The following is a 27,570-nucleotide window of genomic DNA, read 5'->3' as shown; positions in this document are numbered from 1 at the left end:
ATAGGAACAGCCCGATGCGGGGGTCGAACCCGCAACCTTGAGATCGCGTACTCGTAAGAGTCTCACGCTCTACCGATTGAGCTAACCGGGCGTGGCTCTTTAATTGATGAAAGAATGGGTTGGAATTGCGAGTCATATTCATTAGCAAAAAAAAGTGTCGTTCCTTGGAGAAGTTTTTTTTTGCTGGAGAATGGAGAAGGGTCTTGGTGGGTGGGCGGAGAGTTTAAATTAGTGAGGTGGAGGGTCAGGGACAGCCTGGCTTTTTGGTAGTGGGGATGGGGACTTGACATGCGAGGATGATTACCCTGTACTCTGGATATTCTGGCTGAAGAACAGAGAGAGGGTATCATTACGTATTTATTTGATGCTGCTTGTTGATGGACTGTTGAATAAATACTTGATATTGAGTATTCTGATTCGGAACTGTTGCGTAATTGTAGGCGTGCCTATTACGGTGTATTTCCATTCCTCAATTAGTCGAAGAACCAACAACGATTCACAGAACCAACATGCTATTGCAACTTCATGGACCACATGTAGCGAGTGTCACGTGCGTATTCTTAATCTCTGTTAATTGTGGACGTATCTGAACAATTCAAGATAGGCTGAATCCATCTTCGTAATCGTATCTTACAAGTCGGTAGCCATGCCGGCCTCATGCTTACTCTCGGTACCCGATACGTCCAAACCCTTGCCATAGCATGTGCTATCACCGTCTCTCCCAGGCACATCTACGGACGAGTACCTTAGACACTGGGTAGCAAAAGTTGGCACCCTAAGTCTTAGGGTACAGAAATAAATAGCCTAAAGAGTATAGTTTAAGCGGCATAAGATGACCTAATAATTTCATCCCTTATGCTCTTGGCGAACAATTTTCCTGATACCCTGAGGCTCAGACATATCAACCACTCCTTCACAGCAAGCACTTACCTATATGCTACGGCCTATCATGACGACAACTTACAAAACCATCAGCACTAACAGACCCAAACAATCCGATACAAGCAGGGATCTGTTGGGGGCAAAGCATGGTCCATCCTTTTAGCGATCGAAGGATCACGCTAAAGCGCTTGTGGATGAAACGGTATGCATTAAATACAACTCCTCTCCCCACTGTCTTCGACGTAAGCAAGACTGGCTTCCTGTCAATTGGATCTTCACAAAATGTCTGCCTCTGTCATGGACCTAGGGCCTGAGCTGCTGGCTCGTCTGCCCGCTCTGACAAGTCCTCTAGGCATCGCCTCTGTCGCTGCTATTTTGCTCATCTCCCTGTTTATCACCGAGAAGCTCCTCAGTGTGCCTTATCCCCCGAGTATTCCGCTGATAAGAGAACCTGAAGGCGCTCGTCGCTTCAGTTTGCGCACGAGATGGCAGTACCTGACTAATTGCCAACCCATGTACTATGAAGCGTACCATAAAGTACATGTTCCTCTACTTGTCAATGGAAAAATAATACTAACACATGACAGTACCTCAAACAAGGCAAACCAGTCGTTGTTCCTGGCTTCGGCATCAGAATAGAAGTCCTACTTCCTCAGAACCAGATGAGATGGACCATAAACCAGCCCGACGAGGTTCTTGACCAGGGCCTAGCTTTTGCTGAGATTGACCAAGTCTCTTGGGCCCTCGGTCACAATAGATTCGTCGTGGATGCCTGGCAGGGAATGATTGTCAAGACTGAGATGAACCGTACAATCGAGGTTGTCGCCAACGCCATGAAGGAGGAGCTGCGTGAGGTCTTTGATGAGCAATTCGGCACAGACACGGAGAACTGGAAGAAGATTGATCTTACCCCAACCATCAAGATGATCATCGCTCAAGCTGCCAGTCGCTTTACCGTCGGACTGCCACTCTGTATGTGACCCCCGTTAATTGACCCAGCAAATCGCTGACAATGTAGGCCGAAATAAGGAGTACCTCCAGAATGCTCTCGACACAAATGAGCTCTTCATCTTGAATGCCGGTCTAACGGGAGGCATGCCGCAAGTCTTCAAACCCTTCACAGGCACAATCTTTGGCTGGTTAGTCGGCAGCAAAGTGTCGCAGTTCAAGAAATGGATTGTCCCTCTCTTGAAGCAGCGCGTCGACAAGATCAAGAACCACCCCGAAGAACCAGAGCCACAGGACCTGCTCCAAATGATGATCAAGTATGCCCTCCGCGAAAGACAAGACGAGGCCGAGAACTGGGACAGCATGGCACGACGTGTCGTGGCCCAGAACTTTGGCGCTATTCACAACACCCAGATTCACGTCGTTCATCTGCTCCTCAATGTCATCGGCTCCGATGCCGAGTACAACACCATTTCTGTCCTGCGAGACGAGATGGATCGTCTTCTTGGCTCCGACGACGCGGACGGTTGGACAAAGGCCGCTATCCAATCCATGACCCGCGCCGACAGCGTTTCCAGGGAGTCAATCCGTCTCGGCACTTTTGGTACACGCGCCGTCTTCCGCAAAGTAATGACCGACGACTTCAAGACGCAGGACGGCCATCACCTCCCCAAAGGAACTCTGCTCTCCTTTAATAGCTTCCAGGCGCAAACTGATGATGAACTCTACGAGGACGGTCTCAAGTACGATCCCTTCCGCTTCTCCCGCATACGCGAAGAAGCTGCCAGTCGCGGTGACAAGGCGCCCCCCGCAACCTTTGTCACTACATCTCCAGAGTTTTTGACCTTTGGACATGGAAAACATGCGTGTCCTGGACGCTTCCTGATCGACTTTGAGATGAAGATGATTCTGGCTTACATTGTGAAGAACTATGACATTAAGTTTCCGGATGAGTATGAAGGCAAGCGGCCTCCTAGTATCTGGATTGCGGAGGCGAATAACCCACCAAGTGGTACCCATATTATGGTCAAACGAAGATCGCAGAAGTAGATAGAAAAAGTAGACAATCATAAATGAAACAGACTTTTATCTGTGAGAGTTGTGTACCCTTCGAATTTTAGGACATAAAATTATTAAATAGCAAACCTAAGGAATCTAATCTAAACATCATAAACTAGCCTATTGGTTTCGTCTCTTATGTTACATCTTCTGATACTTTGAGGTGGTGCATCTTGTCAGCACAGGAAATCTTAAAAGCAAAATAAGACATTATTGAACTAACGAGTAGGCTGGTACATAGACCAGGTTTTTCCCACGTAGACTTTATGACAAGATGCACTTATGACTCACTGTTATCGTTCATGACAGTGACATGCACCAACACATAGTCTAGGCTCAAAGTCGCCTATGCTCAACAAGATCAAATCCTCACGGCATCAGAAAAATTGACCGCTGGCATCATGAGAGACAAAATTAAAAAGGTAGCTTATGCTACTTAGATTAGGCTTCTTAGACTAATTATTTATATCCCCAAAGGCTTAGGAGACCGGAGCCTAAAAACACCAGTATCATCCTAAGGTCGCTCGGCTCTGACACGAGTGAGGCACCGGAAACACAATTCAACATTGCACCTCTCGCAACGAAGAAGGAATATTTGAAGTGTCTGATGACATTCATTGCAGTCACGGGGACCGTCAATTCGCTCGCATCTCTGGTGGTGACAGCGTGCCGCACGTAATTCTCGTCTTACTCGCTCCCTTGCATCCACAACACGCTGCCCAGCGGCATCGACGAGTCTGTTTTCTTCCCATTGGGGGCATGTGCAGGTTTTCCAACGGGTTCCACAGAGGTAGCAAAATTGATGACCGCAAGGGCAAGCTGGGCGGTGTTAGTTAAAGACGAGTCTGAGGGCTGCTGATGTACTCACTGATGTGGAAGCAACCTATTTTGAGGTCAATAAGGTGCTTGCACTCCTCGCATCGTTGCCACCCCTCTGCCTCTCCTAGACGTAGAACCTCTTGTGAGGCACTGTCCTCAGGACAGATTCCCTCATGTAGGGGTTGTTTGCAGGGGACACAAGTCTGCTTTTCGCACTCGGGACAGCGCCCGATCCCGCCTTCGATGGACTGAGGTGGAATGAAGGTCGCACACGCAGCATCGCTGCAGTAAGTTGGATTTTTAGTCGAGAATTCCACCTCCTTCTTTTGGAAGTTGTCAACCATTTCCTGCGTGATAAAGTCACCTACTTCGACGGGAAGAGGTTCACAGCACCTGGGTGGAAAGCGAGACTTGTTCCTGAAAGAACTTTCAAAGCACAGGGCAAGACAACTTTGACACCAGTGGTGAGAGCAAGGTGCCTCAAAGGTCTCGGTGGCGGGTAAGTCATCTTGACAGGAGACGCACTGTTTCATTTCCGAGGCAAGTGCAATGTCGGTTGGTTGGGCTGGAGCAGCGGAATCTTCCACAGCGGTCAAGACATTCTGTGCAGTATCCCGTTCCTGTTCCTGAACTGGCACTTCACCCGGATCATCTGGTTCCTGTTGTTCCTGTGCTGACTCGTCTGTAGTCAACCAGGCACAGTCTTGAACAGTGTTGGTTCCTTGAGCATCATTCTCAAGGTCTGGGGTTTGCCAATCATTGACAATTTGATTGTCACCAGAAGTGTCGTCGCTAGTGTCATGGTCAACGACAGTGTCTTCTTGTATGTCGTCTGTATGGGCAGCGAGCTGGATCTGTTGGGCTTCTTGATCATTCTGGGTACCATCGGTAGTCCGTTCTTCTCCACTGTCAGTTTCTTCAGCGTTGCTGGTAGTGATGACATTGAAGTGCCGTAGTGTTTCAAACGTTTCTTCATCGATTGCAGACTGGCATGGCTCAATAGTCGCTTCGGGGTCGGTTTCTAGAGTTTCCGCCATCATACGATCACGCGCAATCTGGTCTTCTAGTCGAAGTTCCTCGATAAGAGCTGCATCGGCCTCGACAGCCCGCGCAACACTCATCGCGAAGATCGTTGATTCGTCCATCTTGTTGTCGCGTTGGGGGATGAGGTGGTCACGATCAACAGGAGCTGGATGGAAGATGAGGGCACAAGTCGAAAATTGCCTGGGCGGAGTGGTAGATGATACATTGCAGTTTAAGAGGGCAGAGGCGAGGCCAGGCGCAACTTACCTGTGGGCAGCTTTTTGACGGCTGGTTGACGGCTGGTTGGCACTGCAAAGCAATGGCGGAGGTCGCACTCTGTGATTTAGTCACTGCCTGGTGCTTTTTGAGATTCAAGTTGGGCCATTAGGGTACTAAGTTTATGACATTTAGGCGATGCTCCTAGTTTATTTATATGTAGGTATCAAGGTAGTGGCAATAATAGATAAGGGCTTCAGAATGGGATGGAACGATATCATGCTCCAAGTCCATAAACACCACCTTACCAGATGTTCAACTCCAACGTCAGCATCGAAACCCATTAACCTGCCATTCACTTCAAATAAAGCAACCAGTGGAAGGTTTCCAAGTATAAATTTATAGGCGTTTCCAAATATAGCGCTTCTAATCTGCAAAGATATCTGCATTACAAACATAACCATCCTCTCAACTCTATCCCAACTCCAACGCTGATACGTCCATCAAGCTGATGAATAGTTAGACACCACATCGTTTTGAGCTTGATCCCTCAACCTGCGTAGCGTCCATCGAACTGGCATGAAAAGTAACCTCAAGGCGCAATGTCCCGAAACAATGAGCAAGTCGATGCAAAGGCAAGTGCACGATTCCTCCTCGTGACAAATATGCTCCGCGTAGTCCGCTCCACACTGAAAGCAGAAGTCATGTCCGCACGGACACACTGTGAGTGCAAAGTGTCAGTCTACCTGCTTCCAGAGGAAAGGATAGATATACTTACTGATGTGTTTGCAGCCCGATGTTCTATTAATCAGCTGCCCACATCTGGGACAGGGCTTCCATCCCTTTTTCTTCGCCAAGGCCAACAGTTTGTTCTTTGACTTGTCCACGACACAGCGACCCATGTGTGCCGGATTCTTGCATCTCGTACAAGTTCTCTGCGTGCATGACGGACAGTGGCCTATGTCCAACCTGGTAGACTTGGGTGGGATAAATGTCTGGCATTCGATGTTGCTGCAGTAGGTACGATCCAATGTCTCGTATATGACCTGCTTCTCCTCGAATCTCATTCCAGTCTCTGCGCTGATATGGGGATATACAAAGTTCCTTGTGAGTGGGATTTCACAGCAACGCGGTGGAAAGACAGAACTGCCGTCGAGCGATCTTTCGATGATGACGGATAAACAGGGTCGGCAAAAGGAATGACGGCAGGCCATTACGGCAGTTTCGTTTCTTGGAACATTTTCCATGCAGCCACCGCACATCTCAAGCGCGATATCCGGGTTTCTCTCTTCGACGGGATGGTTATGAGACCTGTTTACCCTACTCAGAGGAGGCAAGTCACTATCAACAGTGGCTTGGCTTGCCGCGCTGGAATTTTCATGTCCAATAGACATGGCGGATGTGCAATCGGCTGATCTTGAAGATGACATCTTGTGTCGTTTGTTAGACTCGGAGGGGGGACGACGATGATGGCAAAACTTGTCTGGATACAGATGTAAAGATGGAATCAAAATATGTTTGTGGGAAAACAAAAAAGAAATGTGTTCTTATACTTAGACTTTTGTGAACACGCAATAACTACGGAGGAAAAAAGGTTCAACAAAGGTTGATGTTTGTAAACTTACATCTTCCTTGAAGATGAACGCAGCCTCCCAGAGTATCAGAAAGATTGGCCCCTGGTTCTTGAAGCACGATGATAGATGGTCTAAACGCTTAGTCTAAATAAAAAATTGATCTAAAAATGTTATCTCTTAGGTATGCTTCCAACTGCCAACTCTTCTGATACGCCGAGGATATCCTTCTTCAGATCATCTGTAAACCTAAAAACAAGTTTTCGATGACTCTGCGCCTGTCGATTGTATCTGACCAGCCACGCCATCAAGATTATGACCGCCGGAATCGGCCATAACAAAAGCTGTATGGAAGAGATAAACCGAAGACTTCCTCGAGAGCGATGGCAGGCTACGACGGTTGCAAAAATCTGGTCGGTCATCGACCAACAGTACCCGCGATGACTATATCGCATGGATACACAACTTCAATATCAAGCTTGTTCAAGAATGCTCCTGTAATTGCAGATAGTTTTGGGCTATGGTCTATCTCATCTTGATTTGCCGCCCGCTTGGGTATATTCACGCCCATGCCGTTTAATCGTTACAATGCAGATCCGCCCCAGGCCATGTATTATAAGCAAATGTATTTTTCCCTGTACGAAGAATCTACTGGGTAGCAGAAACGTTAGCCTCACAAGTCCAAGGGTATAATAATAAGTGGTCTAAGAGACCTAAATGGAGTAGCATAAACTGACCTACTAATTTCGTCTCGTGTGTTTTCAGCGTCCAATTTCTGTGGTACTCTGAGGATCATGTCCGTTAGAGCTGGCGGCGACATGCGAGGCAAGCAATGTGTGCACACAAGCGACAAATGAAGATGTTGTAGCCCTGTACCTCCTTGCCACAGTCTTCGCAGTTTTCTTGCTGAAGTATTCTGCCCCATCGGTGGTTGCAAGGCTATCAAATTATCAGCTCTTTGTCCAAGATTATGCATCCTCTTAAGCTTACTAGATCCTCGGCGTGTGGAGGCATCGGCACGCCCACGGGCAATTGGCGGCACGCACATTTCATGGCATCTTTACCACAAGCATAGCAAAATCTATGGCCACAGATACAGACTATAGAGGGTCAGTAAACTGCGTAGGTACCTTTGACAAGGTAAAATGGTTCCAACTTACCCATGTGATTGCAGCCCATGCTCTTTTCGATGACATGCCCGCACTTGCTGCAGCGCTTCCATCCTGTGCTCTCGGCCAATTGAAGGACACCCTGGACGTCTTCTTCCTTGTGGGCACATGCTCCCTTGTGAGCTTTCGCTTTGCATGCGATGCATGTATCGGTTAGGCAGTGTTTGCAGTGGCCAATCCCTGAATCGATTTGTGTCGGTGGGATGAATGTGGCGCACAGCTCACTACTGCAGTAAACACGTCCGAGGCTAGGTATGGCGAATTCGACTCCCTTCGCCTGATACTGAGTTACTACCTCCTTCGAGAAGCGGTTGCTGAGAGTAACAGGGATCGTCGTGTCGCAACACCGAGCTGGGAAGTAGACTTCATCTCTCATCGCCAGGCTGACAAGATTGTCAGCGCATGGTTTGCAGAACAGATGTGAACATGGTGCCACTATCATCGTGGATTGCGGGAAGTCTTCTCCACATGCAAGGCACTCTTTGGTCCTGATAAGTCGAGTGGCCCGGCGCACACTCGGAGAAGAAGGTGTGGTATCGGTCGGTACAGGGTTGTTTTCCTGAATACCATGATTCTCGAATTCTGATCTGGGACGCTTGCCCGGAACCCGTGCGGACATTCTCATTATCGAGCGACGGGCCTGTCGAGGGATGGGATTCTTGTCCATCTTGTAGGGTTGCTGGTGTTGATGTGAAGGATGATGGTTAGGCGGGGGATGTGTTGGAGAGGAAAGAGTCATTTGGAAAGAGCAGACGGAGGATTTGTGAGGGAGGGAATGTGACTTCCATTTTTTTGAACGTTATTGAATCATTAAAGTGCTAAATTCTGAGCGTCACTGAATCACCGAATCATTGACTGGAGTTGCCATTTTTGAGCAGGCTGCACTGAATCACGGAAGTGCCAAATTTGCAGTGACGGCAGAGCGCAGACGATGACTTTGAAGTTGCTTGATGATGTGTTGCAGTAGGAAGAAACAGCCATTGTACGTACAGCACGGAAGAAGCTTCTTCCATTAATAATGTACATGTTCTTATTGGAAAGGTTAGTCATTGGGAAAGCCTTGATTCGATATATTGAGTTTTTGATCCAGATGGATCCTTTATTTATAATTCTTGAGTATATTAATAAGGGTAGTGCTCCGGCTTATAGACTTGAAGAGAGAGAGAACAAAAACTTAGCAGACGATCGAAGCAACGGACGTATCGAAGATAATTGAAATGATGAATTCGCTGTCTAATACCATAACGCTGTATTGGATCTGGAGTTGTGACTCTGAACTGAACTAGAACTGCGGACGTGCATAGACATTTTTCAACAAGCAGTTAATGTCTTGGCACAAGTACACCAAGACTCGTAGCAGGCACTGGCGGGGCCCCGTAAAGTGTTAGACACAGCCTCAGGAGTTGGACTATCCCAGGTCCGTTTAAGACTATCTTGTTGTCGGATAGGAGAATAATGTTGGATTCCACACCCACCTCAATGTATTCCTTTCCGTTGAAGTCATGGAAAAGAGCAGGAGGGCCGTTCCCGTTTTCGCCTCTCCTCCACTGGTCCTGTTCCCTCGTCATAACGGTGTGCGGTTGTCGGGATCGAAAGTCGATGTCGATTAGCCACAAATGGAAGTCGGTGATGTTATTTGTAGTGAAGCATCTGATCAGATCCTGCGCTAGTCCGCAAGGGCCCCGACTAAAGCGCATGTATTTACTTTCACAAATGAACCCGATATTCATGGCGAAAGGGAATCCTCGGTTTAAGCTCGAAGGAACGAAATTTGCGAACAAGCTGTGCAGATCCCGCTGTACTGTGATCCCATCACATGGCGGTCTATTGCGATTGACTTGGTCATAGTAGTGGAAGATGTAAAGGTCTCTCATCGGTTGTGTAACCATGGCCTTTCCATCGCCATTCATCAGGATGCAAAGAGTACTTATGTTCTCCTCGGCAACCCATGCGTTCCTGACCGATCTGAGTACACTGAAGCTTTGCTAACGATTCGGGGCAGTGCGGTTCGGGAGCAATCTTCTGCCGCGTCGCCTCCACTGTTGAGGGTTGAAATGCTTATTGATAACATAATTAGACTCTTTACAGGCAAGCCATAGCCCTGCATCCCATTTAAAGACGGAGCGTGACCGCATTTCACAAACGTTGCCGTTGTGAATGGTGAAATTCGTGACAGGATTCTGATCGAAATCGATGAGAAAGTTGGAGGGAGGGCGCTCGTTAATGAAGTGGTGATGTATGGCGGGGCGATTTGGTCTAATAGCTGCCTCCCAAATGATAAGCCTGCACTCAGGAGGGAGTTGGATAAATTTATAAAATGTAGTCATTTTGGATTTCGTGATGATGTTTGCTGTATCTGTATGCGTTGGGGTTGTTGGAAGCAGATGACGGCCCAAGTCGGGGTTTGTGTCATGATGCATGCTTTCCAACATGTCCATAGAAAACCCACGGAGGCAGGTACGGCAACGAGAAAGACTGATCTAAACAGCATAAACAGACCTCTTAGCTTTAGGCTATAAACCAAGTAGAACCTCAATAGCAAGCATACTGACTTACTGATGGCTTTCTGACCGCAAGGTCTTGGAAACAGTCAGAGACCAGGATGTCGGGTGGTGCGCAAAGATGACTGCATATTATTTATGCCGAAACTCAAAAGGGTATCCAGATGGACATCTTTCAGCCCCGAGTCGATCACTCAGTCAATCACATCTTGGCAAGCAAATCTTGATGTTGATTCCTGTTTTTAGTCGTATTGTTAACTCTAGCATAGACAAAAGTGTTATTGTTAATTAGCCCACCAAACCAATCTGATCTGATATTCGGCAAACACAGCCAAAGCTGAAAACAAGGGTCCTTCTTATTTCGATCTGCGACGTGGGGAACTGGAAGTCGGACTAGTAGGGGACAGAAAAGTTGGCCTCTGAGCTTTGGAAGACATAATTAAGTAACCTAAGAAGCCTGATCTAAGGGGCATAAGCTGACCTACTGATTTTGTCTCTTTTGGTGCCTGAGATCAGAGTCTAGACTCTTGTCCGCCCCCAAGGGTGATAAAAAGCTTATCGCAAAGCTGATAAGAACGAAATAATTCGGTCATTTCAGCATCACTAGATGGGAAATATTCTGGATTTATTTCTGACATCCAAAGAGCAGACTCGACCTTTCTGTCATCTGTTAGTTTGTTTCCAGGGGCGATTCAACCCTTGTCTGGGCTGTGCTTATGATAACGATTTTATTGGTCCTTGATCACTAGACAAAAATGCAATACGACCAGAACATCATTCTCTTTGAGCCCAGCCACGTCCGCCTCGCCGTCGGTTAGTCTTTCTCGTGTCTTGCCAAGGCTCGGTACTGAGAATTAGTGCACGTAGGAGGCCTTAAAAAGAAATCGAAAAGAGGGCCCAATGATGGCAATTGCAAGACATTCCCTCATGACAAGCAGACGATGACAGCGTTATACGGTACAGGGGTGGTTCGGGAGTCCCTAAATTGATTGACTGTGCCGCAAGGATCGCTACAAGAGCCCTGTCTACCAGGCGCCCGCTTTTGAACTTGTCAAAAGAAACATCCCACTTCCAACGTCACGTCAACCACGACTTCATCTCGATCGCCTCCGCCTCGCCTTGTTCCTGGCGCAGATCTTGGACTGATATCTATACGAGCTTTGTCGCATTGCTTACATAGCTTCTGTCTATATCTGCCCAAAGCACTCAATGTCTGCCGACTCGCTCCTCTCAAGCTTGGCCTCCAGGTAACAATGCTTCGTCGCAATTGTCCTCACTTGTTGCCTACAGCTACAATCGAGTTTCACTTCATCTGAGCTTCTTCGCCCGCGTCTATCGCGCATCTTGCGCATCCGCTACTGTCATGTCCTCCAATTGGCACTCTCTGATCGCTAGAGCGATCGATATACCTTTGGTATGTCCCTTCAACCTTAACCTTATCTCAACCTCCAGTGGCAACCTTGCTTACCAGTGCCTGTAGGAAGGCGACGACTCCCGAGTTGGTTCTACTCGAGATGGATCCAGCGGTGGCACTCTGAGTACAAACAACGCCTCCAAGTCTTCGTCGCTTCAGTCTCTTGGTGGTACCTTTATACCCGTCGTCATCTATTGCGTCGTCTGTATCATATTCTTCTCCATTTTTCGCGTAAAATGCAGTCGAGTCTATGCGCCTCGGGCTATACCCAGCCTACGATCGCCTCAGTAGGGACATCCCACCAATATTTCGCAACCATTGCTTACTGTCCATAGCAAACACATTCCGCCGCTCCCCACGGGTTGGTTCGACTGGGTGAAACCATTCTTCAAGACTCCAGATACTTTCGTGCTCAACCATGGCTCGCTCGACGGGTTCTTCTTTTTGCGATATCTCAAAGTCTTGCGAAACACTTTTCTTGTCGGCATGCTGATCGCTTGGCCAATCCTCTTCCCAATCCATATTACTGGTGGTAACAAACTCAGCCAATTGGATATCTTGACGATTGGCAAGATTAGTGACAGTAAGCGTATGTTTGCGCACGTTGCTGTTGCATACATGTTCTTTGGTGAGTATCCATCTGCGATATGGCCTCTGTGGCTCAGTTCTAATCAGACCAGGCTTTGTTCTCTTTACTATCACTCGAGAGTGTTTCTACTACATTGGCATCCGACAAGCATATCTTTCTTCACCCCACTACTCTAAACGGCTGTCATCTAGGACGGTTCTCATCACTTCGATACCCGATCGCTATCTTGATGAAGCCCGACTACGAAAGCTTTACGGCGACTCGGTAAAACGAGTCTGGATCCCGCGAACTGCAAAGGCACTGATCAAACTTGTGGAAGAGAGGGAGGAGACGGCGATGCGACTGGAAAAGGCGGAGATCACACTCATCAAGAAGGCACATCTAGCCAGGAAGAAGCATTTTAACAAGAACCCATCATCAACATCGTCCTCGGTCGATCCATATCCCACGGAATCGAGCTCATCATATAGGAGTGACCCGAGTAGCGAACAGACCCGATCCGACTCCCCACAGGTTGGTGTCTTGCAGAACGAAAACACACAGGACGAAAGGCAAGAGCCAGGATTTAAATCACAATACCCGCAAGTAACTCAGACCGTAACCCACGACACCCACGATCTACTCGAAAGGTCGGCCGAGGATCCTGAATATGTTCATCCATATGGACTCAACCCAAATCTTCCAGACGTTCGAGGCTCTGTCGCCGCACAATGGATCCCTGTGAAAGCCAGACCTCATCATCGTCCACTTCAGAACTTTTTTCGACGCGTTGACACAATCCGCTGGTGTCGCATGCGATTGAAGGACTTAAACCTTGAGATTTACAAGCTTCGACGACAAGTTAGACGCGGCGATGGTGATACGTTGCCGGCTGCCTTCATCGAGTTCGACACGCAAGAGGCTGCTCAGGCTGCGCACCAAATTGTGGCCCATCATCGTCCCCTTCAACTTGCTCCTCGGCTTTTGGGTGTTAGGCCAGATGAGGTGGTTTGGAAGGCTCTCCGGATGCGCTGGTGGGAACGTATCATCCGTCGCTTTCTTATCATGGGTTTAGTCGCCGTCGCTATTATCTTCTGGTCTATTCCATCCGCCATGATCGGTATCATATCCAATATCGACTTTCTAAGCGGAATATTCTTCCTGCGCTGGATCAAGCTATTACCCAAGCCAATTCTCGGCTTTCTACAAGGCTTCATCCCTGCTATCGCTCTGTCGTTCTGGATGTCTCTTGTCCCTGCGATGTTGAGATGTACGTATGCTGTCCATTTTTCGTCTATTCTTGCTAACAATCCCTGCAGTCTGTGGTGTCCAAGCTGGAATCCCTTCTTTAGTCCTGGTTGAGCTCTTCACACAAAACATCTACTTTGCCTTCCAGGTGGTACAGGTCTTCTTGATCACTACACTGACATCAGCGGCTTCAGCTGCCGTCCTGGACATCATTAAAAAGCCAATGTCGGCGCCCGATCTCCTGGCCAGAAACCTCCCTAAAGCTTCCAACTTTTACCTTTCATACATTCTCGTCCAGTGCTTGGCGATTGGCGCTACGGGTCTCTTGCATTTGTTTGAGTTATTCCGTCACTACATCCTTGGAAGAGGCCTACAGACTCCTCGGACACGGTTCAAGATTTGGTACAATCTTCGTCCTCCCCGCTGGGGTGGAATCTTTCCGATCTATACTAACATGGCATGCATTGGTATGTTGGTATCTAATAATAATGCTTGACATAGCTAACAGTGACAGCGTTTTGTTACACGTGTATCGCTCCTCTCATTCTACTTTTCGCATGCGCCGGAATGGCCTTTACGCGTCTCATCTACCGTTATAACATCCTTTACGTGTTCGACTCGGAAATGGACAGCATGGGCTTGTTCTACCCCAACGCTCTTCTTCAACTTATCGTCGGACTGTACTTGGCCGAAATCTGCATGATTGGCCTTTTCGCTCTCAAGCTTGCGTTCCCGCCTATGGTACTGATGCTTATCTTCCTCATATTTACAGGAATTGTACACATGTCCCTCCGAGACTCGATATCTCCTCTACTCCAAAATCTGCCGCAAACATTGACATTGGAAGAGGAGTTGCAACAGCAGGAAAAGGCAGAGGCAGAACAGAAGCTACAAGAGGCTGCGGAATCGGGAGAAGTAAACGGGGGTACTGCAGCCAGTTACTTTGATGCAGATCTCAATTTTGGCGAAGAAGAGGTCGAAGAACCTCCGAGCGATGACGAAGACGGCCAACATAACGGGCCTCAAGGCTCAAGAGGTGTCGATGGTGGAGGTGGCGTCAAGCTGATGGTGAGAGAGTGGATGAAGACAACCGCCAAGGCACAGGTCAAGAAAGAGATACAACAATCAGGGATAAAGCGGTTTTTGGATCGTTGGGTTCTCGCCGGCGACCCTTCGAACCCAGATCAGCAACCGACCTTTTTACAACGCTTCCTCCACCCCGAAGTATACGAAGACTTTATCGCCCTACGAAAACTGATTCCATTCGAAGAGCCTCCCGACGTCGATTACGCCGGTGATGAGAAGATGTCTAATTACTGGCCTCCGGAACTATGGATGCCCAAACCTGTCTTGTGGATTCCTCGAGACGAAGCGCGCGTTAGCCGACAAGAAGTTGCGCATACCAGAAAGATCACGCCTATTACGGATGTAGGAGTGACATTGAATGAGAAGGGGTTGATCATTGTGGATGTTGAAGCCGCGCCGTTTCCAAGGATGAGATTGGTGCATTGAACAAGCCTGATTTAATGATATATCTAGTCATGATACCCTCTTTTGCATATGAGCGTTGGATAACAGGCGGAAACATACCAGATGGCATATTAGTGCGCTTTTAGGCTACATACTCTAATATGATCTAATATTTCTACCAACCATTATATCAGTACCGGCTTCTATGCAATCAACCTGACGTCCTGCAATCTTGTGATTTAGTTCTTGTATGTTACAAAGCGGCAGACGTTTGCGTTTCAGACCCCGACGTGCTGGTAACTTCCGAATAGTACGCCTCATCGTTTGGTTCGCGGCCAAGGAAGTTACTAAGGCTCTTGAGTTCAGGCTGGCTACCTCCTGGCTGCAACACATGCTGTCGATACCGCAAACCGGTCTTGTTGTCCATTGGATCATCTTTGAAGTGGCTTACCCACAGGTCGGTCGCGTACACTTTCGATCTATAACTTGTTAGCAAAGAAGGGCAATTAGAAAGGCAGACTTACAATGCATAGGTGAAGTACGCAGCGTCATATCCGCGGAAAGGATGGGCGAATGATGCCTGTCCAATACTATCCGCCCGTCCAAGACCCATGATCTCTGTCTTACTCTCGTTCCAAAGTTTGGTAGTATCCACGGGGTGAGCCTCATCAGCGTTATGAATCGTCAAATCAAACAAAGCGAGGAAAACCTGATGCAGCATCGCATGCGCACCGTTAACATGCTTTGTCTTTGCAAGATCAAGCGTCAACTTCTCCGGCAACTCCTCCTCCGGTCTTGTATTCGCATCACCTTTCTGAGTCTTCCAGAAGCTGAGATACTCCTCGTTCAAATAACTGTAGTGCTTTCCGAGACGGCGCAATACGGAAGGTACCCATATCCAGTTCTCGAGGAGAATGCTGGGGATTTCGACAAAGTCGCGAGAACAGCCGTGTTGATGTTTCGTGTGGGTTACGAGCTTGTGGATTGCGTGACCGAGTTCGTGGAACATTGTTTTGAGCTCGGAGTGTAGAAGGAGAGTTGGATGGCTGGGGGTGTGGAGGAGGGATGTTACTAGAGATGAAGAAGGGTAGTGGCGTTTGTTGTCTGGAGTTATGAAGCCCTGTTCACGTTAGTATCGAGCATGAGTGATGAGAGGCAAATGGTGCTTACAGGTTGGATGAGAGAGCTGTGGGCGCCAGCATATTTGCCCTCTCGCGCATAGAGGTCAAGGTAGAGATATCCAAGAAACTCACCACCTTGATCCTCCGAGTTCCAGGCTTCGTAAACGGTGACATCCTTCTGCCAAACCGGTGCATCAGTCGGGATAAATACAATACCAAAAATCTCCTCAAAGATGCGAAGCATGCCTTCAAGACTATGGTTGACCTCAAAGTACTCCGATATAAGAAGTGAATCAACAGAATATCTCTCCTTCTCGAGAATCCGCGCATAAAACGCCCAATCCCAAGCATTCATCCTATCCAAATCGTCGTCGGTCTCATTAGTACCGTGTTCCTGCACATACGCCTTCTTAATCTTAAACAGCGTCTTCATCTCTTCATCAGCAAGAGGCTTCAATTGTACTCGCAACTTATTAAGCATTGTCACAACGCTCTCGACATTCTTTGCCATTTTATCCTCCATTTTAAGCTCCGCGTGAGTTTTGAAGCCGAGCATTCGCGCCGTGCTGTTTCGTAGCTCGACTGCTCGTTCCAGACGAGCGACGTTCTCGGGGAAGCGGCTTTCTTTGGCGATGTGATATGCTTTTCGCGTGCTGGCGCTGGTGGTGTGTTTCATGATGGAGATGAGATGGCCTTTTTTGAAGGTTGCCTTGAGCTCGCCTTTGTCGTTGACTTTCATTGCGTCGAGGACTGAAGAGGGCACGCCGTTGAGTTGAGACCGGGTGAAATAAATGCCATCGTCGGATTCGCTGATTGTCTTTTTTGCTGCGATGAGAACTTCATTTCGCTCCTGTACAGCAGCTTTGTATTTCTCTCTCAAGTCCTCGTCTTCGATACCAGCGCCTGTATTCTGATACGCTCTGTGCGTCTTGAAGAGCATATATGCATCTTCTTCACCAAGCTTCTCTTCACCGCGCTGATTCTTTTCGTACACGGCTTTTACGAGAGCTGCGACGTCTTTGCGCATAAGAGCTGCTGAATTAGCTTTGAGAAGCATCTCTTCTGCTGTGCGGGATGCATCGCGAAGGTCTTTGTCTTCAGAAACGGAGCTCAAGAGGCGAATGAGGAGGGTCTTCTTGGAGACTGAGTGGTCGTCTTTTAGGATTGGTGTGAGAAGGCTTGAGAAAGTAGCTGTTGAAGGCGTGAGGGAAGAGACGAGGGAGTCTTCGAGGGCTGTTGTGGAGGATATGAGATTTGTTGTTTGGCTGAGGATTTCGGAGGGGGTGGTTGTGAATGAGGGGGGAGGTTGCGGGGGTGTTTTGGATGACATTCTGTGAAGTCTTGAGAGTTTGGAGTAAGAGCGCAGTAGTTTGAAGGCGGGTATTGTTCGAGTTACCAATCTCATTAGGCCAAGTGAGGTTGGAGATGTTGAATTGTGGCGAGTGAAAGTGTGGAGTTGGTGGTTGGACGGTTACCCTGTATCACAGACCTCATCGTTTGTCAATATTGATGACTGGACCTAAAGACATCTAAGACCTTATAGTACCCATCATAATTCATTTTCCTTTTTAGATAGTTTATTATAAATTACCATTATTTCCTATATCATGCGCTACTGTTGTTGATGTTCCGATGGTAATAGCAGCCTCCCATCTCACCATGAGAACCTCCTACGCCAAGAACAACTACATCGAGTACAACAGTAACGTTGATCGAATAAGCACAAACCAAAAGACAGAACAAGCTTTCCTTCAAAATGCTTATGGCTCGCTTCTCAAAAGCTTGACTACGACAAGCACTTTCCATTCCTTGTATCTCGGCACCAACCGTGCCGTGGTCAACGTATAGCCATGCCCGAGTATGATGATCCCTCTCTCACCGTCTTCTGGAGTATGGGAATTGGAGGTTCCGGCTTTTATTTCCGCATGAGAGCCGCGCAACCTGCCATGTGGGAAATGGAGCACGTAAGCAAGCATCCGAGCAAGGGGAGTGCCTCGTCGGGTGAGTGAGTCAATAAAACGACGCTCACATGCGCGGTACCATATGAAGGAAGTGATCACGATAATGTGTTGCCAAGAGAAAACGATGGGGCTGTGCTCATCCATCCCTGTAATGCCAAGCGTGGAGACGAACAACGCATTCACCGGCCTGGGTAGGTCCCGTAGAGTCTGCCTATTGTTCATAATATAGTGAGTGGGTTGAAGCTATCTTCGATACTGCCTTGGCTGTTGACAGTTACGGCGAGAGTGTCATGATAGTTAGTGCACAAGTGCTTTCAGACCAGTATATGATATTAGCGCCTCATCATATCTGGACTTTCGGCTACATGGAAGGTCTATTTCAACGACATGGATTATAAAACATCAAAGTCCTGTTCGTCGGTTGCGTGCTGATAAGCGAAGGCGGCTGCTTCTTGCAGTAGCCTGGTTTCCCTGCATCCTTAGCATGGTTACATGGGCTGACGCTTGGGTAGTGTAGGCCTGTCAACTATCAACAATAAGCAAACATTTTCGCAAAGAATCTTTAAACATGGCAAGTCAAATGAATGTAGAATGTGCTCTGGTATTGTACTACTGAGGTATCAACAAGTGAAGGAAATCCGTTAACCTTCTTCCAAGCCTGTTCGGCTTTAATGCAATCCTGCAAGAAATAGACGTAAACATGTCGTTATTCATGGCCCCTCTACTATCACTTATTCATCCTCATACACCTCCTCGTAAACTTCCTCGTACTCCTCACGAGCCTCTTCAGCGGCCTCGATGTCACTACTGCTGGCGTCCGAGTCGGCAGCCTTGGCCATGGCCTCTTCGTACTCTTCACGAGCTTCTTGCACCTCCTCACGGTCACTGGACGAGACAGAGTTACCATCCGCATCGTGAGTAGGCAGCACACCAGGTGGGCCATCCTGGGCGTAAGGATCGGCATATGGATCCTCTGGTGGAGCACCGTAGTAGTTGTTGATGACTTGAGGTTGTTGCTCAACAGGGGCAGCAGCTGCGGGAGCAGCTGCGGCAGCGGCGTGGTGCTCATGATCGCTATCGCTGTCGTTGAGCTCATTGGCAATCAGGGCACCACCTACAGCACCAAGTGCGAGACCACCGGCGGCACCGAGGAGCATACCGGAGCTGCCACTCTTCTTCTTCTCTCCTTGAGGGTAGGGGTTATTGCTGTTGTCACCATAACCGCGGTCACCCTCCTGACCATACTGGCCCTGAGGAGCACCGTACTGGCCCTGGGGAGCGCCGTACTGACCCTGAGGGGCACCGTAGGGTGAGGGGGCACCGTAACCACCTGGAGCAGGCGATCCGTAACCGCCAGGAGCTCCGTAGGGAGAGGGAGCACCATAGCCACCAGGAGCAGGAGAGCCATAGCCACCAGGAGCAGGAGCACCATAGCCACCAGGAGCTGGAGAACCGTATCCACCGGGTGCTGGGGATCCATAGCCACCAGGAGCACCACCGTAGCCGCGAGATCCATCAGAAGGCTGAGACTCATAAGGAGGACGAGAGTCCGGGGGAGGAGGAGGAGGAGCATGCTGAGCCTGAGGAGCCTCCCACTGGGTGCGACCGGTAGCTTGCTCAACGTAGTACCATCGCTGGGAGTTTTGGTCGAACTGAGCAGTCCAGCCCTGAGGCAGAGGAGGACGATCGGAAGGAGGTTGGTAGGCCGGTTGGGGAGGAGGGGCACCGTATTGCTGCTGAGGAGCAGGCGAGCCGTATTGTTGAGGAGAGGGAGCGCCGTATCCCTGAGGAGCGGGCGAACCGTACTGCTGGGGAGGAGCACCGTATCCGGGCGCGCCGCCGTACTGCTGCTGGGGAGGAGGAGATGCGTATCCGTTGTCGCCGTAGGCGCGGTTACCTGGGGAAATCAGTTTCACTACACCAAGGAATTTGCCAGATTAAAAGATCTTACCGTCGTGAGGCTGCTGCTGAGGAGGCTGCTGCTGAGGAGGCTGCTGCTGTTGCTGTTCCTCCTTCTTGTCGCCGATTCCAAGGTTCTCAAACTCCTTGGCGATCTTCTTGAAGAAAGACATGATGGGTGACTTCGGGATGGGGGGAAGTCTGCTGATAAGAGATAGAAATGCGGGAGGGAAAGAAGGAAAGAGGTAGATGAGAAAACAGAAGGCCAAGAGAGAGCGACCAGGTTGTGTTTATATAATGGAGAATGGGCTTGAGGTGCAAGCGGAAAGGGAAGGGCAGGTGCGACTCGCGCAGTTATCGACAGCCGGCAGACTTTCTTGGCAGGTGCCGACAGTGCATGAGTGGTGGAGTGAAGCGTCTCACGGCTAAGAAAGGAAAGAGCGCAGTGAATACGAATGGATCACGGTGTGGAAATGGTTCCGATTGCTCCGTCAGTGAATCCTAGGCAGGCTATTCTCTATCCTACTACAGGCACTGAATATTTGTTGATACTTTCGCACTTGATCTCGGATGACAGAGCCGCGATAGTAAACAGCACAGGGCTGTCCAATTCCCGTTTATTACCCCTCCATCCAACACCCAACCTCAAGCTCCAGGGACCTGTCTATCCACTAAACCTGCACGTACGAAGTGGCCAATCAATCGACCTTTGGTGACCCCTGCGGGCCGGTCCGGCGGGGCAGACAACGCTCGACGGGACCGCTAACTTAGCACTGTCGACAGCTTGAAGCTTGTGCCTCGAGCCTTATTACAGACAGTGCGATATCATTATCATGCCTCATGTTTGGGAAACCTAGAGATGTAGTTTCGGATAACAAGGCTTCCAGCTTGCTACTTGAAACACTCAATAACAAATATTCATGCCACCGTACTAGGCCTGCACAGAACGACAAGACGTACGTTAGTTCCTGAGCACATGAAATGATACCCCACAACAAAGGCGTGGAGTCAACTGAAGCAGAGATCCGTCCCGGATTTCCCTCATCTGGTCTGACAGTCGCCCCAAACGCTCATGACACCCCAAACTAAAGGCGGCTCTGAAGCGCTGTAGTCCATTGTGGCGAAGCAAATATGCAAACAGTCATAATTCGCGATTGATATGTTGTGCTCCTCGAGGGACATGTTGCTGAATAGGAGCAACACGCATGCCGCGTCACTTGTCTTTACAGCCGAGAGGCCGCCTGTGATGCTGTCATGAAAAAGGTTGGTCGATGAGATAGAAGTCAACCCCCAATATCAATCATGGGGGGTTTCATGTCGTCTCACAATATTGCCTCCCTTGTGACATGTAAGAATGATTCACAGGCTCGTCTGCTTGTTGACACCTGTCTGACACTGCGGTGAGGGGGAGGGGCTCTTGCAGCGCCAAGACAAGTCCAGGTCTCTTGGCGCACCTTCCCCTCCAGCGGCCTCCAGAACATTCGCCATACAGGGGGTTTTCAGGGGAGCTCAGGGCTGGAGAATCAGGCCCGTTGATTCCGGCGGGGAGAGCTTTGGCTGGTTGCCCCTCTGCCCCTCTATAGGTCCCCTCCAGCTCCGTCATGGATTAGCGCCCGCTAAGCAGCACTGAATCGAGGGAGCTCATTCCTGCATCCTGCAAGACTGAGGTGAGGCTGGCTGGCTGGCTTTGATTGATTGCTTTGCCTACACTGCTGACCCATTGTTGTTTCGTTTCTGCATCTAGCTATCCGAATCTCAAAGGCTCCCTCTTGCATCTTTTCTCTTTCTCTCATCGATCGCTTCTTTGAGCATCCTCACCTTTCACAAATCAGGCCAACCAACATGTCCTACTTTCCAGGTCAAGGGTATAACGGAGGCGGAGGCGGCGGTAATGGCTATGGGTACGGTCCTCCATCTGGCCCTCCTCCTCCCCAGCAACAATACGGTGGTTACTCTGGGGACAACTCCGGATCGCGAAGATACCCTCCCCCGAATTACCCTCCACCTCCTCATCTCGATGCCTACGGATTTCCTCTCCCGCAGGGCCTGAACCATCACGCCCAACACGCTCGATCAGGACCTCCTCCTCCCTCTGTGCCCCAGCAGTTCGGCCACGGAGCCCCCGAAGGCTATACTTTCCAGTACTCCAGATGTACCGGTCGTCGCAAGGCACTTCTCATCGGCATCAACTACTTTAACCAAGAAGGCGAGCTGCGAGGATGTATCAACGACGTACACAACGTTTCGGCTTTCTTGGTAGAGCGCTATGGCTACAAGAGAGAGGACATGATTCTGTTGACCGATGATCAACAAGATCCAGTCATGATTCCTACCAGAGAGAACATCATCCGCGCTATGGGTTGGCTTGTGTCGAACGCTCAGCCTGATGATGCTCTTTTCCTTCACTATTCCGGTATGTTGGCACATTGCTCATAAAGACGCTGCCTAACCAAGTTCTGTAGGTCACGGCGGTCAGGTCGAGGACCAAGACGGCGATGAGGATGATGGACATGATGAATGCATTTACCCCGTCGATCACTCCCAGGCTGGTCCCATCATTGACGACGAGATCCATTTCCGTGTCGTCAAGCCCTTGGTCCAAGGTGTTCGTCTCACTGCCATCTTTGACTCGTGTCATTCCGCCACCGTAATGGATCTTCCATACGTCTACTCAACCAAGGGTGTTCTCAAGGAACCCAACCTTGCCAAGGAAGCTGCATCAGGACTCTTTGACGCCTTCCAAGCGTACTCTAGTGGAGACGTTTCTGGAGCGGCTAAGTCGATGTTCAGCATGGCTAAGAATGCCTTTAACGGCGGCGATGAGGCTTATGAAAAGACCAAGGATACTCGAACATCGCCTGCCGATGTTGTGATGTGGTCTGGAAGCAAAGACGATCAGACATCGTGAGTGAAAGTGTGCAGAATGAGTGATTTCTCTAACAAGTATTCCAGGGCCGACGCCACGATTAACGCTCAGGCCACCGGTGCCATGTCGTGGGCTTTCATTTCAGCAATCAAGGCCAATCCTAAGCAGAGCTACGTTGAGTTGCTGAACAGTGTCCGCGATATTCTCGAGACAAAGTATACTCAAAAGCCACAGCTTTCAAGCAGTCACCCTATTGGTAGGTCTTCCCAATCGTGGTATCCGAGTTTATTCCCTAACACTACTCCAGACACCGACCTCTTGTTTGTTATGTAACGTGATAGAGCTGAAGCCACGCCGGGGCCTTTTGCATGAAGCATGGGAAGATTAGGTCAACGCACCTGCATTTTGAATGACTAGCTCTATGAACCGAATGAACGATACAATACCCGTGCCGCCTCGTCTCATACCGTTCAGCGAGTGTATGTCTCAACTTTCTACAGAACTGACCTCCACAGATCCATTCACTGCCACACACGGCCCCTCCTTCACGACAAAAGACAACAAAAAGCAAAAAAAGAGAATCAATCGTATCATTGTATAGGAACAGCCCGATGCGGGGGTCGAACCCGCAGCCTTGAGATGGTGTACTCGTAAGAGTCTCACGCTCTACCGATTGAGCTAACCAGGCGAAGCTCTGATTGGATGATGGGGGCGTTGTAAATTAACTTCACCTAGTCAGACCATAGGGTATCACAAAGATTGGCCGCTGGAAGCATAAGAGATGAAATTAGTAAGTCAGTTTATGCTACTTAGACTATAGGCTTTAGGTTGTTTATGACTCGGGAGGTTAGCCTTTCTGCCACCCACTGGGTAGAGTCTTTCTTTATAAAATTTAAACTGTCCACTTAGAGATTTAGATAACAAACCCAATAGATCAAAAGAACAGCCATCTATAACTAAGTTTCCCAACAAGAATGCTTGCATGTCTAACAGAGTAGTTGCCTATCTCCCTATCGACACAGAAATTCCTGAACTCTATGATGGACACGTAAGCTATATTCCTGAGAGAAAAAACTTCCGTTACTCTCCTCTCACAGAAGTTATTTCCTCCTCCACCCTCAGGGTATCAGAATAGTTGACAGTCCCAGGTACAAGAGACGATCTTCATCATGGCGCCTATTGGGCCCCTACCCGCCTGCGAAGGTCCATCATTAGCGGCCTTCCCACACGACATTATATCGGATGACTTTGAATTTATAGAGGTTCTCGACTGCGATGCGAGGCACGGCGCGATCATCAAAACCAAGTGGGAGGGTCGACTCTATGCTATCAAAATGGTTAGCCAAGGCAACATTGAGAAACAAAAGCAATGCTAATCTTTACAGTTTATCTCAGAAGAAACAGCTCTCATCAACTACGACAACACATACTCGCCTGAAACTCCCGACCTGTGTTGCCAGGCCTTCGACTGGCACTTTACCCCGTTCGAAAAGGAGTGTCGAGCGTTTGGGAGGTTGCAGGAAGTCGGGTGCGAACACCTCGCCGTCAAGGTCCATGGCTACGTCCGAGTCACATCAGACGAGATCAAGCAGAAACTCGGCTCTGAGCGGCACAGAATGAGGTTCCATAGCATGGCCTCTAGGAATTCCAGAAACCAGATGATGGGCATCGTCAAGGACTGGGTTGAGATGGAAGCCTACGAGATCGAGAACCTGCGACCACTCTACGATCGACTCTACCAGATCTTCCACATACCGCAGATGATCGAGAATATCCACGAGATGCACAAACATGGGATAGTGGTCAGAGACTTGCGGAGCGACCAGTACGTCAACGGCGTGCTCGTCGACTTGAGCTGCTCCGCCACAGCTCCCCACCCCTACGGTCCAAGGATATCCGGCGAGCCGTCAGAGCACCAGCCTCGCTGGACCTTTTCCAGTCTGGCAGCATGGGATCTGTTCTCGTTCCAGTGGCAAGTCATCACGCTGTGGAACAGAGACTACGAGCATCTGGTCAAACTGCTTGGAAGGCCTCAAGGAATGCCTGATTTCTGCCCTTTCATCGCATATCGCATTCCCTATCCCTCGACTGATACTCGAAAGAGATCTCCTCGACCGTACGGTCCGTTTCTGCCAATACTGAATCACTTTCGTCGGCGCATCTCTATGTTGGAGCCAGTACGATGGGATCCGCTCGAGTACATCCAGAATGCCAAGTCGTACTGCGCAACAAAAGAGAAGAAGCGAAAAAGGAGTGAGAAAATTGGCCAAAGTTCTGTTGAAAAGTGGGTTAGTAAGTTGGAAATTTCAGACCAAGGTATACACAACTAAAAGGTCACATCTAGACAACATAGATGACCTATCAATTTGGTCTCTTGTTTTCTGGTGGCCGTTGTTTCTGTTACCCTGACCAGATTTGAACTGGGATTTGGTTATTAAAGTTGGAAAAGAAAAGAAAAAAAAGTTTGTTGGATTGTGAGGCAAATGTTGAGAAATAAACATCAGTCACCACAAACCATCTCGGCGATTTCCCTCCAGCCAGAAATCTCCGTTGAGTGCAGTTTCTTCTCTTGGCCTGAGTCTGTTTATGAGATCTAGACTAAACCTTTAGTCTATTTATTTTTTCCTAACCTAAGAGCTTATGTTTCGATTCCCTGCTAGCTTGAATACGATTAAATAAATCCAAGTTGACAATACAACTTCTGATATTCCGTCCTCTTATAAACAAATTCGACGTAACCTTTGTGCTTCTCTGAACTAACCGCCTAAACGAAGGCCCTTCAATAGGGGTCATGACTCGTGGGTGAAATGGAGATGAATGCGTAAAAGGTAAAACACCCACCAAACTATACACACAGCAAAAACTAAACTCTAAGAACAAGGTTTTCATAGAAAAGATATAAAACAACTATTCGGTCTTTATCATCCTCCTCTTAACCCTGAGCCTGTCAAACCAACTTCATCAAAGATCAAGCGCTTTCATCCGACAGTACCCAACCAAACATGACTGAGTGGAACGGCCTCCCCGCCGAGATTCGAAACAAGATCGTAAGTTTCCTACCGATTGGCGGGAAATGCAGTCAGCTCGCTACAGTTTGCCGAGACTGGCACTCTATTATCGAGCCGCTCAACTTTTCCAATATCAGCCTGACAGTATCATGCCTTGCCGATCCGATTTCTCAGACGATGTTGTTCCGACATAAAGACCAGATTCGTTATATATGGTTCAAGGTGGAACTCGAGGGCTTCTGTTGCATAAACTGTAGAAGTCCTAGCAATAGATTTTTGTCCTCCGCAAGCGATAACAAGATCCTTATGAATGGACTCGAAAAACTATTCAAGACACTGAGCACATGGGAGCCTCGTGATGACCCCCTGGTCCTTGATATTAGTGTCTACTCGCCTACTGATAACCAGCACTGGTTCAAGTACCTAGACTTCCGTCCAGACAACGAACTCGACGACGCTAGTCATGAACACGAACGAGAAACCGCCATATTGGATGACCCAGTTCATGGCTGGGTCGCGGGAGAAAACAACTCTGATGCTGGGATACTCCCAACCACGGCTTTATTTGACGATATCATGTGCGACAAACCTTTTGGATCTTGGTGGCGTAGTTTGCCACTTGTACCTGTCGTTGGGGTCGTGCTCCTTCGTCAACAAACCCGTCGACGATGGAATCAGGTTGCTCTCGCCAATATGTTGTCTCGGTTCCCCAACATGAAGGAACTTTGTTATGAACCCTGGAGACAGTACGCTCCACTGCAGGTCTATACCGATAAATGCAAGTGCCTACTTCATCTTTAGTAACTTAGCTGCTTAGTTAACCACAGCCGCTGACCAGCAAGATATAGGCAACCAGGAACTAATCGAATCCCTTCGGTCGACAAAACTATGTAAGCTTACGATCTTTGAGAATTTCACCGAGGAGTACCCAGAAGCAGGTATCGTATTTCCTGCTGTCAGAGTCCCTGATCCTGATGTCAGCCGGAAACTTGCCCGCTCCAGCCTACACTTGACGACGTTATTCGCCTCTTTCATGGTCGACGCCAGTCACTTCTTCGCAGAATGTCAAGATTCATGGGTGTGGGATAATCTCACTTCACTAACGCTGACTTCAAGGGCTCTCACTGAAAGTACAGACCCTTTGGAAATCAACAACATGCTCCATGCTGCCGCTGCTGCAGCGTTCAAGATGCCAAAACTTGAGACAATGGAGTTGTGGAACGGCAGACGGGGTGTTGCAATGCTTTTCCGATACCAGAGGGCTCAAAATTGGCAGCCAGCCATCATCACCCTACAAGGGACGTTGGTGCTCGGGACGTCGTTGCTCGCCCTAGACGACCCTACTATTGTGCAAGCTTGGGATAATGTCGCTTACCAGCACTCACATAGCAAGGTCGAGGTCGTCGTACAAGCCTTGATCGATTCAGACAAGATTCGATCTCATGCTGATGCGATTTGTCACCTCGGACTTTCGACTGTCCTTAGACCTGTTTCGCTGCAGCAAATACTCAGAGAACACCGGTTACGACGAACAGGCCATCGCGATTGGTATTGACTAGACTAAGACTTAGGTTACAAAAAATAAATAGCCTAAAGAGCATAGTCTAAATAACATAAGCTGATCTACTAATTTCGTCTCTTATGCTTCCAGCGGCCAATCTTGATGATGTCCTGAAGGGACTGTACTCAAACAGGAGCTTCAAACCGGATAAAAGAGTACTGACATGATTTATATTGAAAGATTCTATATGTCTTGTGTTGGAAACCGCTTTTCCATTCTCCAAAACATACAGATAGTGAATATCAAACATTTGACCTGTACTGTCT

General features: G+C 48.7%; 7 protein-coding genes across 7 annotated transcripts, besides 1 other annotated feature; 4 read left to right on the top strand and 3 right to left on the bottom strand.

Moving 5' to 3' along the window:
- Positions 1-1,164: 1,164 nt before the first annotated feature.
- On the top strand, positions 1,165-2,880 carry FPSE_07596 (uncharacterized protein; the record flags this gene model as incomplete). Its single annotated transcript, XM_009260714.1, has 3 exons — positions 1,165-1,419; positions 1,470-1,854; positions 1,901-2,880. The coding sequence occupies 3 exons, from the start codon at positions 1,165-1,167 to the stop codon at positions 2,878-2,880; spliced, it is 1,620 nt and encodes a 539-aa protein (XP_009258989.1).
- A 227-nt stretch (positions 2,881-3,107) lies between these two features.
- FPSE_07595 (uncharacterized protein) lies at positions 3,108-8,354 on the bottom strand (the record flags this gene model as incomplete). The annotated part of the gene is made up of 14 exons (XM_009260713.1): positions 3,108-3,151; positions 3,181-3,235; positions 3,581-3,708; positions 3,758-4,125; positions 4,234-4,932; positions 4,999-5,040; positions 5,539-5,668; positions 5,726-6,430; positions 6,501-6,525; positions 6,573-6,665; positions 6,949-7,013; positions 7,260-7,457; positions 7,565-7,618; positions 7,679-8,354. The coding sequence occupies 14 exons, from the start codon at positions 8,352-8,354 to the stop codon at positions 3,108-3,110; spliced, it is 3,282 nt and encodes a 1,093-aa protein (XP_009258988.1).
- Positions 8,355-11,397: 3,043 nt separating this feature from the next.
- FPSE_07594 (uncharacterized protein) lies at positions 11,398-14,930 on the top strand (the record flags this gene model as incomplete). The annotated part of the gene is made up of 7 exons (XM_009260712.1): positions 11,398-11,435; positions 11,479-11,602; positions 11,669-11,889; positions 11,938-12,230; positions 12,268-13,440; positions 13,490-13,885; positions 13,927-14,930. The coding sequence occupies 7 exons, from the start codon at positions 11,398-11,400 to the stop codon at positions 14,928-14,930; spliced, it is 3,249 nt and encodes a 1,082-aa protein (XP_009258987.1).
- Positions 14,931-15,141: 211 nt separating this feature from the next.
- On the bottom strand, positions 15,142-17,339 carry FPSE_07593 (uncharacterized protein; the record flags this gene model as incomplete). Its single annotated transcript, XM_009260711.1, has 3 exons — positions 15,142-15,367; positions 15,413-16,008; positions 16,059-17,339. 3 exons carry the CDS (start codon positions 17,337-17,339, stop codon positions 15,142-15,144), a joined length of 2,103 nt encoding a protein of 700 aa, XP_009258986.1.
- Positions 17,340-18,701: 1,362 nt separating this feature from the next.
- On the bottom strand, positions 18,702-20,042 carry FPSE_07592 (uncharacterized protein; the record flags this gene model as incomplete). Its single annotated transcript, XM_009260710.1, has 2 exons — positions 18,702-19,867; positions 19,922-20,042. 2 exons carry the CDS (start codon positions 20,040-20,042, stop codon positions 18,702-18,704), a joined length of 1,287 nt encoding a protein of 428 aa, XP_009258985.1.
- Positions 19,931-19,987: a microsatellite.
- A 1,669-nt stretch (positions 20,043-21,711) lies between the features above and the next one.
- FPSE_07591 (uncharacterized protein) lies at positions 21,712-23,068 on the top strand (the record flags this gene model as incomplete). The annotated part of the gene is made up of 4 exons (XM_009260709.1): positions 21,712-22,282; positions 22,332-22,773; positions 22,822-22,991; positions 23,043-23,068. The coding sequence occupies 4 exons, from the start codon at positions 21,712-21,714 to the stop codon at positions 23,066-23,068; spliced, it is 1,209 nt and encodes a 402-aa protein (XP_009258984.1).
- Positions 23,069-25,737: 2,669 nt separating this feature from the next.
- FPSE_07590 (uncharacterized protein) lies at positions 25,738-27,298 on the top strand (the record flags this gene model as incomplete). Its single annotated transcript, XM_009260708.1, has 3 exons — positions 25,738-25,782; positions 25,966-26,505; positions 26,561-27,298. The coding sequence occupies 3 exons, from the start codon at positions 25,738-25,740 to the stop codon at positions 27,296-27,298; spliced, it is 1,323 nt and encodes a 440-aa protein (XP_009258983.1).
- Between the last annotated feature and the right edge of the window lie 272 nt (positions 27,299-27,570).

Source organism: Fusarium pseudograminearum, chromosome 4 (genome assembly GCF_000303195.2).
Source record: "Fusarium pseudograminearum CS3096 chromosome 4, whole genome shotgun sequence".
NCBI lineage: Eukaryota > Fungi > Ascomycota > Sordariomycetes > Hypocreales > Nectriaceae > Fusarium > Fusarium pseudograminearum.
This window is presented reverse-complemented; position numbering and strand designations above follow the sequence as displayed.